A 12,067-nucleotide genomic window follows, 5' to 3' on the forward strand; every position below is an offset into this window, starting at 1 on the left:
TGCTTCCACACAAGTTTCAGCTTTCCTGGCTTTCTGGTTCTTGAGAAGAAGATTTTTGAAAATTTCTCGAAAATTTTCATTAATTTCTAATTATCTCCCCTTGAAAACGAGTGTGGCCCTTAATTTTCACAACTTTGAATCCCTTTTGCCTAAGGATGATTTGTGCCAAGTTTGGTTGAAATTGGCCTAGTAGTTCTTGAGAAGATGTTGAAAATGTGAAAAGTTTACGGACAGACGGACAGACGGACGACAGACAAAATGTGATCAGAATAGCTCACTTGAGCTTTCAGCTCAGGTGAGCTAAAAACAAACTACACATTCATCCTTCACTCACAATATTTATTGCCTTTTCGATATTTGTCATCGTTGTAGACCCGTATAGCAATCTGTTAAGTAGGTGCTTGCACGAAAAAGAACCCCTTGCTGATCTACATTTTCATTAACGCATACAAAGAAAAAATATATTTTGATTTATTTTTGAATTTCTTTTGATGTAAAAAAAAAAAGAGAAGAAATTGGTTCTCAGTCTCTCTTTATGCCTGTTTGTTAGCGGTTAATCCAAGTTCATTTTGAATATCTTTTTGGAATTTAAAAAATGCGATGTAAATTTTTTCATGCAATATTTCAGATAAAGCAATGAAGAGTTGTTTCTTGAAATTTTATTAGACCATATTGCCCGATTTCTTTCTTTTTTTCTTAGGTAAAACTTTATTGTTTTAAAAAATGATTCTTTGAGACAAACAAATTGACATAATCAATAAGAGTTTGACAGCCTCTAACTACAGGTCTGTAGCTTTTAGTCAGAAAAAGAATCGGATGGACGACCTAGGACACAGATCGTCCATCCGAATTTCTTGAAAATTGCCATTATTTTCGTACGTGGACGCAATACTCACCGAGACTAAATGGTTCGTATCTTAAGTTTTAAGTTTTAACTGCTTTGAAAGGTAATATTGGTTTTCTGATAATTATGAACATGAATAATTAAATAAAAATGGTTAAAATTACAGTAAAATTACCGGCATCGGTCTTCTCCGTGCGCGGATCTAGAAGGGGAATGGTTCCAGACCACCCCCCCCCCCCCCCCCCAGCGAAATTTCTTTCAATTACGTGTACATTATAAACCAAATATACCAAATATGCCTCGTACATCCCTTGGCAAACTCAAATAACCGTCTGACTTTTCAACCCCCACCCCGGACAAATTTTCTGATCCGCGCATGTTCCCCCTCCTCGAAATGCAAAATTATTCTTCAAAACCCCTTGTAAAACTTCCAGGATCTCCGCATATTTACTGAGAGATTAATTGGCGCTTGCGTTCGATAAAAATGCGTGTAAAACGTTTGCCAATGGTCTTTTTACCTTCGTACCGGGCATAACCACAGTTCCACTCTGTGAATAAAATGCGGCGAATTAAACTAGAGACAACGTGTTAAGATCTGCTTATAAACATGTAGTATCATCGTGCAAAATGCACTGTTCAATTAGTTTTTTTTTTTACTTTACTTGTAAAATTCAACATCTGTTTCGTAATTTTTTCTCACAGTTTATTTCTTACATAGTTACTTTTTTTATTTAGTGATTGACACTTTTCAGACTTTATATGTGATTTCAAAGAGACAGAGTGTCATGTCTCAAGGACTGTTAATCTCTTAAAACAACAATGTGCAATTATCAGATTTTCATTTCTTGGACATCAAAGACTCATTGAGTTTATTTAATTATTTTTATCTGTGAACCTTTCACTCAGCTTACTTATATCATTACCTGTCAATTGCAATTTATACTCATTGTTAAGATTCTTATAAATAGTTATGTACAATTGTCAATGCGCAGTCTGGAATACGGCGGCCAGCCCCGGCCACGTCCGACTCTCCCAGAGTCTTGAGTCCGGACGCCACTTCTGGCTTTATCCGACTTGTTTGTAACATGTCTGTCTGTTAAATTGTTATAATGTTGCCATCGTTGAGTCTCGTCCAATAATGTGAAATCCTGCATCAATTGCCTGTTTATTTCTCTGGAACTGTATACTGGTGGACCTTCGGGAATACGGCAAACCTACCCTTCGTTTTAGCTTACGGCCCACAGCGCGCCCCAACCTTTTACCTTATACACTTTACGCCAACATTCCCTCACCCGGTTCGTACTGCACACGACTGATGCAGATCCAGACGAATTCTCTATCACCGTAAAATCTACGCGGTCACAGAAATACATGTATAATACTTTGTTTCTCAGTGTTTACACATCTAATATTGTACTATTGTCAGCTATCAATTTTTTGTAATACGTCACAAGTATGACGCAGCTACGACAGAAAACCTAATCGTTGCTTGCAACGAGCTCGTCTCTAGGTTTTTTTAATTATTCTAATTACCATTTATTACTAGTTATTTCTATTAATTTTCTCTAACAATGTAGAGAAATAGGAATGTAGGAAGAAATACATTTGTATTGTTAAGAAAGTTAAGTTTATGCACTCTTAAACAATTGTTGCAAGTCTATCATACATTGTACATGAAGTAATTAAATGTACCAAATTACTGAACTTACCATTTTCATATCATGTTTTAGACCAGGTAAAGGATTTTTCCCCTTAAATTTTTAATATTGTTAATAAATAAGAGTAATATACTGTTAACTTTTCCCATGCTTTTTGAGATTCATAAACATAAAATAGTTTGAATACTAATCAGTTTGACAACAATTTTATTGTTCCAACTTTTTAACAACCAGATAGTTTGTATCCTGACAGAAATGTGTACTCTTCATGTATAAGCTTAGCAGTAACATAATACGTCTGAACCCAAAACGTATTCCCTTTCTTCAGTTTGATGACGAGATGACCTGATGTGTTTTTCCAAGTGCTTGCCTGGGCGTAATTAGATATTTTGGTTATCAAGTTGCCATCCACATATCCACCAAGGTATGCATTAGTACCTTTGTCAGTACAATAAGACCAAGAAAATGAGTAGACGCCATCAAACGGGGCTGTAAATTTACCCGTGGTTGTGTTATATCCACTTCCTTCGTTCACCAGAACTTTTCCAAACTTAATGATGGTATTTGTAGGTACATTATGAAGTCTTTTAGAAAGAATCGCATGGAAGGCAACAATTTTTCCATTGCAATCTGTTAAAATAATGTTGACCAAATATATTTTTAGTGTTTTATAAATCAGCATAGATCCACAGGATGCTAATGATGTTGATGATGCCAAAACGGGGTTTGAAAATTATTCGTTTGACAACAAATAATTATGGTGCATCAATGGCATGTTTTTCCCCAGTTAAACTGATAAATATACAAAAGGAAACATACAACACAAATAAATGCGAAGCTTAAATAAATATCACTTTCGATAATTTAATTGCACTTTCTAATGTGAAATTAAGATGACATTTCAAGTAGTTTTGAAGTTACAACTAATGAAAATAATAGATAGGCTTAACGAGGAATTATTTCTCCAAGTTAAACGTTTGATCTGGTGAAATTCCTTGTTAAGACTGTTTGTACATAGAGAGAGAGAGAGAGAGAGAGAGAGAGAGAGAGAGAGAGAGAGAGAGAGAGACAGACATATCATGCCTCTGAATAATTTTTTTATCAAATGCGATCGAGACAGAGTTTCTGTGCTATTTGCCTACGACGAAATTCACCGGCAGCATTCGATTTTCTTTTTTAAACCCGGAAAAATTTGTGTAACCCGAGTCGTTACGATTAAGTCAAAGTCCCATAACTCTAATTACATTACCATCAAGAAAATCTACATCACCAACAAATAAATCGTTTTTCTGTATAATAAAAATTGACTTCTTGGACGATAGGAAGTTATTTGTCCCCCTCGACAGCATGTATAAAATTGCTGTCTCCAGCTCGTGGAACAAGAAACTTGCTATCGTCCTAATACACGTAAGTCAGTTAATAAATATACAACATACTAGTATTACCCTTTGTAGCCTCAGTTCTACATTTTGGTTCCCAGCCCATTTTATGACAGATGTTTTTGTAACTGGAATAGTTACTGAGGAAGCTGCTTGGTTTTTGCTGTTCGGCATCGGAGGAGCTGATCAGAAGCACACACAAAAACGCCACAAAGGGAAGCATTGTCTTGAAATCCATCGAGGGTTCAACTTCACGTGAAATTAAATGCACAGCTGTACAAGTGAATCAAAAAGAAAAATAGTTAAGTTTACAATGTTAGTTTCCCGAAATTGAACTCAACAAAAATTAGGTCTTACATGCATACATTACCTACTGAGGCAAAACAATAATGTCATAACAAATGTATCAGTATATATAATATTATGAATAAATATACATAACGCAAAAAGCATCAACAAAACATTAAAACGAAATATTAGAGCATCGCGTGATAACCTATCAAGCAGGCACACGAGAGCTCAAATTAAAAAAAAAAACAAAACAATTTGTTTAACACTTATTTTTTTTTTAAATCATGCTTTTTATATTTACAGTGACAGTCGGTATATGCAGACCACATATGCGGACTACATATTAGTCTTGTATTGGAATGGAGTTATATCAAGGCACAATTAACAATTGAAAATTTCATGAAAATATATATTTCAGACGAACGGTAATGTGTGCGGATACAAACAGATTATTAGTTGAAATTAAAGCATATTGCAATTAAAAGAAGTAAGTGTTACCTTTGAGAAAAAAAAAATTATTATTATGAGGTATTTTCCAAAATGGATATTTTCGTGATTATTGTTATGACAGGAATGTACCTGCTGTTTGTGAGCAAGTTTTACAATGTACTTAAATCAAATATCTGAAATACATGTAAACCATAAATTGGTTAAATCAAAATGTTTTATTTTTAATACGGTGACTAAGTATTGGCCAGGTATTCAGGGGAAACATACAGCCAGAATGCAGACATGAGGACACATGCATAAAATATTCTTAAATTCAACAAACTTTATTACATTTATACAAGTTAAGATATTTTCCATTTTGTTAAATAGTTATCACCAAAAATTCATCAACTTTGATAATTAGTGCATCCAACAACCTCATAATTATGTTTAACAAAAAGTAGGTTAGAGTTACCTCCTTTTCGAATTTTACTATAATTATCCATTTCTTCTTTATCTATGTTCGATACTCTCAGGCCTTCTATAAACAGATATATCATTTATGTTTGTTTGACCCCTCCTATAAAATCATAAGAGTAACAAGCAGGTAACAGGATTAGGAATGGTCATTTATTCAAGACACATCAAAATAAATGACAGACGTCTGGGGAGGATTGGAGTCAACCAGACAATCTTGTTTACCTGTAGATGTACTCGGTACAGGATTACCGCCGGTAAATTCATGAAGGAGGGTAGGTGGCTGTATTGCTGCATTTTGCTCCAAAGGCTGTGGTTGAGGGGTGGCTGTAGGATTCGTGTTGGAGAAATAATCTGCAATGCAGGTTTTGAAGGTTTCTTCAATTGTAGGCATGATCTTGGACATGGACTGTTGCAATAGTGTAGTCATGGCCTCTCTGCTGGCCGACGCTGATTGTTGGGTTGCAGTGGCGGAGGGATCTGAACGTTTGTTCGCAGTCCTTTTGCGTTTCGGCCTGGATGCCATCCTATTAAATATTGATAATACAATCATTTAATGATAAAACCAAATGCTTTAGAAAATTGAGTACTAGACCTCTAATAGTTTAGGTATATCTATATGGGGAAATCATATAACCTCATATAATATCAGAGAATGATATATATATATAATCACACACTATCAACCATAGTAGAGTGATTTCATCATAATATATAGATCTATATGTATACATGTTTATATATACCACCAGATGCCGAAGCTGTGGTTGAATCATATACATGTATAACCACTATCTGCAGAAGCAGTGTCGTAACAAATCATGATTCATATAAATTTATAAAGTTATAAACAACCATTTACCGAAACTGTGGTTGAATCATATATAACCATTATCTGCAGAAGCATATGGTAACAAATCATGATTCATCTAAATTTATAAAGTTATAAACAGCCATTTACCGAAGCTGTATTTGAATCATATATAACCACTATCTGCAGAAGCAGTGTGGTAACGATTCATGATTCATATAAAATTATAAAGTTATAAACAGCCATTTACCGAAGCTGTTGTTGAATCATATACAACCACATATCTGCCGAAGCAGTGCGATTGTAATTTATTCGTGCACCACATCTTGACTTAGAATACTATCAATGGTAGTTTTCTTTGAAAACATAGGTATATCTGACACTACTTAATTGTGGTAAAACACAATTAAAAAACTTCAATAAGTATAAGCAATATGTGCTTGGCAAATCTTAAGATTTTCCATATCTAAAACCCTTTAAAAGGAAAGGTAATGAGATTCTTACCTGTCATAGGTAACAACAATAAATCAACCAAGGATATATCACACTTTGTGCACAAAAAACACCTGCTGCAATGATGAAAATAAAAGAAAATTGTAAGTATTACTAGAGTTTGCTCTAGATAGCAATTTGAAAGAGATAATTCAGAAATTAACCAGAATATTACCCAAAATAATGCAATAGCATAAAAAAGAAAATTAAACATGTTATATTGGAAGGGAAAACATGTAAATATATGTGAGATTATGATTTATGAATGTGTGTACCCATGAAGCCCCTGTATCCATGGGAAATTATTAGCTCCTGGTAAACAGAAGAAGAATTCCCCTAATTTGTCTGTAAAGTTTGTATTGGCCAAGACAGTTCAAATGAACACAATCACTAAAAATGTTATTGATACTGTTTGTGAAGCCTTTCAACTTCCAAAATAGCATACCACCTTGTAGGACGTATGAGCAATTGGTTCGCTGTGTCCACTCGACTGTTGTAACTTGTAATGTCAATGTTCCTTGTCCGAGAACGATGCATAAAACGTAAAATAACAACAGTACGAATGTGGAATTGTCTTTTTAACAAAGATGCGAACGACACGAGCCTGGATATTATACACTCAATGTCCTCTGACGAGTCCAGATCATTTCCTCCCAGATTCACTATTACATGCTGAGGCCAAGTGTTTCTTACAGCGAAAATGATGGCGCGGGTGTGCGCATGATTGGCGATAGATCCACCACTAATCCTGCAGAAATCGAAAATCCACAAATCACTAATATTAAATGTTTCATTACAAAGCGAACCTTTCACATAGTTTTCAAATCTCCTTACATGGGAATCACCTACCAAAAGCGTATGCATTTTGCTAAAACAGATCGTCCATGTTCGCAGACACCTCTGTACATATAGGTCATCACACAAATGCCATTCTGGACTCCTAGGTTTCGTTTTCGATTTATACAAAGTTCACACACTTAAACGAACAAATTATCTCGTAAAAGCGTTCTTAAGATGTCAATCCTTAATACGAATGAAAATCTGAAGGGTCAGTTCTTATCAAACGGTGGCTATAGACACTTTTTATCTCACCATTTTATAGAATGTTTACAAAATAAGGAATGATCAATGTGCATGCGCATGGGAAAACATATTAACATCTAAAAATAAACGCACTACAAACACATAAACCATTTATATATATACATATCAATGTGTTTTGATGCACCTTCTACGTTTTACAATACGTTTACATGGATTGTCAAATCGCAGAAGTATTGAGAAGTTTTGCAAGATTTACAATTTTTAAGAAGAGTTTAAACTTAAGACATCTAAAAAAAACTAATGTTAATGCGAGGTTTTTTTAATTCCATTGGCCTCTTGGGGTTTTTAATGCATTATCATTCTCTATTTGAATGAATATCTATACATTGTACTTAAAAATTAAAACATTTTTGCAAATAAACTACAAAACGCCTGCACCAGAGTAACTGCTTACACTTTTGGTATTTCAACACATGCGTAATGATGTCCGTAAGGTATAATTGAATTTTAACTGATAAGTTACAATTGTAAAATTAATCAGAAACCTACTTTCATTTTCGATAAACAAGCCCGAAATAGCAAAAATGAGAGTAAGGTGGTGGACACGCTTTGGCGGATCTAGCTCAGGCGTAGTTTTGATCAAAATATAAACTTGCAATGAAATAATATTGAATAAATACGTAAAGAGTGAATGTATTTACTGTGAGCCTATTTAGAAAATACATAGAAGTTAAGATTTGACAAATGTTGAATAAATAAAATGAGTCGATTCGTTTCTTCTGTGGATGATTTTAGCTTTGATACTCATTCGCTTGCAAAGCACGACCTCTGGTGGGAATGGGATAGAACTTTCCAGAACGAGGTAACCAAGAACGCGGATTGACTAATTAACGAAAAGTGTGACACGATGTCATCATGCATCGCGGGCAGATACCTAGGATCGGACTTCGATTAATACAAAAAGTTAATAAATTAAATGGAACAATTGATGCTATTTTAGTATTGATGGAAAGAACTTTTCAGAACGGGGTGCCAAGAAACGGGTTGACTAATTGACATCATGGCGGAGAGTGTAGGACGAGTTAACCATCGGGCAGATACTTTGAATCTTACAAATTTGGTTTAATAATGAAAACAAATATGCATAACCTAGCGTGGTTTAATTTCATACATTTTCATACCACGACGGATTGGTAGTAAAACTTTATTTTACAGTTTACATTAGTTTACAGAAAACATTATTTAATGAACAGATTCTACGTCTATATGGATAAACGATGTATGCATAAAACGGGGAAGTCTAATGGGGGTGCCCCGCCTCTTCATGTTGTTTTTCAAAACAGTCTTTTATCTAAAATACTTATTTGGGACAGTAATAGAAATTTTACTAAAATACTGTAAACCAACTTTTATTCGTCTGCTCCTCTAAATATCCAACTATGCAGTTTTTTATTTCAATTTTAAAAAATAAGTTAAGGAAAAAATCGGACAATTGAAAGTATATACAAAAAATGAAGCAAAAAAAAAGACGGGTCAACTTATAAAGCATTATATCATATTTGTGTGTGTTACCGTGCTTGCGCGGGGTATCATCTAATGTATATAGAATTATAGCACTGACTTGATTGTTTGATGAGATCCCAATCGAGGACGAAGGATCACACAGATATATGTATAACCCGAATTAAATGGTCTCTTTTTTAAGGAGGTTGACACCTGAAATGCTTGTAATGTCAATAATCCAAAAACCACTTGAATATAAAGATGGGGACCTAAAATGTTCATTTGTTTTATTTGTGACCCATGTCACATGCCAATTTTTGGAAATATAGGGTCCCAGACAGAAATCATCACTTTCCTAAAATTTTGCTAAAATTTGGCATGGAAATTGATCATTTGAATAAATCAAACAAATAGTTATAGTTTGAACTATTATTTAATAATGATTTTGATACGGCATGAAGTTGAACACATATTGTGACTATAAGAGTAATATCTAAGTCAAAGTTTAAAAAAATCTTGCTTTACTGGTGACTTCAAATGCCAGTACATAATGAACACAAGAACATTAAGATTATTACAAAATCAAATTATAACGCAAATTAAAAAGATATTAGTATTGTTATACTTTCATGTTAAATACTGGAATCTGATTGGTTAAGACGCAGTTCATAATCCGTTCTATTACCCTTAGCGTTAGCAACGCACTTAGCAACGGGTAACATTAAAAAATGTTACATGCGCGAAAATTATGCGCGTACGATTCGCTGTAGAACTCACGTTATTCCTATATAAAAGCAGTAAAATTTTCTTAAAAATTAAGACATTCAGTATAACAAAATAAATAGTGCCTGTTTGGGAGGGTAACAGTTGAAATTGACACCCCGAGAAAACCATTGTCAACCGACGCGAAGCGGCGGTTGACAATGGTTTTCTCGGGGTGTCAATTTCAACTGTTACCCTCCCAAACAGGCACTATTTATATAATGTAATCTTTCAAAAACTTTGCATACAATAAGACATACATTTAATGTCTCATGTAAAAGAAAAAAAAGTTGGTGTCACATCTCAAAATTTGAGATATAGCATGAAATAAGCTAATTTTAGGCCAAAATTGAAGTTAATTATTTCTTAACTTCTATGAAATATAAGATACATATGCCAAAATATATCGGTAGAAATATCAAAGTATTGTTTAATATGTTATTTAGAACATCAGGAATATACAGTAATACACAAATTATCTAGATGTTCGGTCTGTGCTGAAAATTATGAAGCTGAAATAACAGTACTCTAAAACTATTGAGTAATGAAAATTGTTCATCTTCTTCTTGAAAACCTTCCGCCACAAAATATAGTCCCTTACAAACCCCGTAAAAATTTAATTTCATTTAAACAATTTTATTCAATAAAGTTTAATTGGCATTGTCAAATTTGTAAATTGTAAATATGTAAATTTGTAAAAATTTAAATATACTACTAAGATTAAATGTGATGCAGAAATTTCAAACTAGAGATGACTCAAAATGGCTATCTAAAACCTGAGGAGAAAATCGCTCTAATTCAAAATACGATCGATGCGTACAAAAATATAATTTTGCGGTTCTTTGCACGGTGGTGTAAGATTTATAAATATAATAATATTATTTGGTGTAAAAAAAAATCTAAAGATAAATGGACTATTCAAAGTCCTTATAGTGTACTTTTTACTTATAATTAATAACATTATACTCATGTGCAATAATAATATGCTGGCACGCGTAGGAATTTTTATTACTCTCTCTCTCTCTCTCTCTCTCTCTCTTTCTCTCTCTCTCTCTGTGTACCTATGCAATACAAAGCTGTTCATGTTTATTATTTATATACTGTAGCAGAAATCTTTTGCTTTTCATACTGTTTTATAATTATGTTTCCTCCTTTTTGATTTATTTTATTATAAGAAAGTCACATCGATGAAAATATGTGCTATAAATCAATGAACTGTTAACGACTAATCTTGACAAGGCAACAATACACAGAATGGTTATGATAAATAAACATTACTATAATATTGTTCATGGAGTTCACTTACAAAACAAAAAGGACTTGAAATACAGCATACCAGCTGAAAGAAAAACAAAAGATAATAAAACTAAAATTTACTCTATTTTACTTTTAAAAGTTAAACATACATGTGCAACTAGAAATATATATATTTTTAAGAAATCTATCCCTCATGTTTGCGTACAATATTAGTCTCTTAAAATAATATAAGGATCTTAATTTCAAGTAAACAAATTATTATGCTAAATAATAATGGGCATGGTCATGATTTTGGTCGGTATTTTTCTGATTTTAAAATTATCTATGCTTCTGTAAGGTTATTATAATAGGCAACTAAAGTTTGAGTGTCGTTTGTTGAGTTATAGGTGAGTTACAGAGCTTAATTTCTTTGCTTTGTAAACAAAACTTTTGTCTACATTTTGAATGCGAAAGTGAAAATTCCAGTTTTAGGCCTAAAATGAATGTGTTAAACGTTAGGAACTGTATATTTATGCTGAAAATAAATAAAAGATAGACAACTCAGCTTAATTCTTTTAATGGTATATTAAACCTGCACGAGCCTTTTTACATGACAGAATTGTGAGCCTTGTATCATTCTTTCAACTCCACGACTGACTCTTAAATTTCATTTTATTATTCGAAATGCATTCCTATAGCATTGTAATTAATAGAAACAGAAAAATAGAATTTGACTAAAATCGTGACCATGCCCATTTAAGCATTCTAATAGTATAATGTGTGCTTTTTTAAAAAGCTCAACCTTCCTAAGCTTTAAAGGGGCATGGTCACGATTTTAATCAAAAATGTTTTTTCCGATTTTAATGTTCACATTGCTTTAGTAAGGCATATTTAAAAGGCAACCAAAATTTGAGTGTCATTCGTTGAGTTATAAGCAAGTTACAGAGCTTGCAATTCTTTGCTATGTAAACAAAGCCTTTGTTTATATTTCGAATGTTGAAGTGAAAATTACAATTTTAGACCTAATGAATGTGTTAAACGTAAGGAACTGTTTATTTATGCTTAAAATGAATAAGAAGATAAACAAATCAGTTTGAAAAAGATTGTTTACTGGTATATTGAACCTATGTAAACAACAACA

At 33.1% G+C, this 12,067-nt stretch overlaps 1 protein-coding gene across 1 annotated transcript; it reads right to left on the reverse strand.

The window, feature by feature from the left end:
* Nucleotides 1–2,725: 2,725 nt before the first annotated feature.
* LOC128158304 (complement C1q tumor necrosis factor-related protein 3-like) lies at nt 2,726–4,248 on the reverse strand. The gene is made up of 3 exons (XM_052821086.1): nt 4,239–4,248; nt 3,948–4,130; nt 2,726–3,132 (listed from the first exon to the last, which is right to left on the reverse strand). The coding sequence occupies exons 1-3, from the start codon at nt 4,246–4,248 to the stop codon at nt 2,726–2,728; spliced, it is 600 nt and encodes a 199-aa protein (XP_052677046.1).
* Nucleotides 4,249–12,067: the final 7,819 nt, after the last annotated feature.

The sequence above is a fragment of the Crassostrea angulata genome, chromosome 8 (assembly GCF_025612915.1).
Source record: "Crassostrea angulata isolate pt1a10 chromosome 8, ASM2561291v2, whole genome shotgun sequence".
Taxonomy (NCBI): Eukaryota; Metazoa; Mollusca; class Bivalvia; order Ostreida; family Ostreidae; genus Magallana; species Magallana angulata.

Coding starts and splice junctions, on each gene's coding strand:
- LOC128158304 (XM_052821086.1), bottom strand. Junction 3,133..3,947: donor TAGAACTGAGGCTACAAAGG/GTAATACTAGTA, acceptor TTATTTTAACAG/ATTGCAATGGAAAAATTGTT.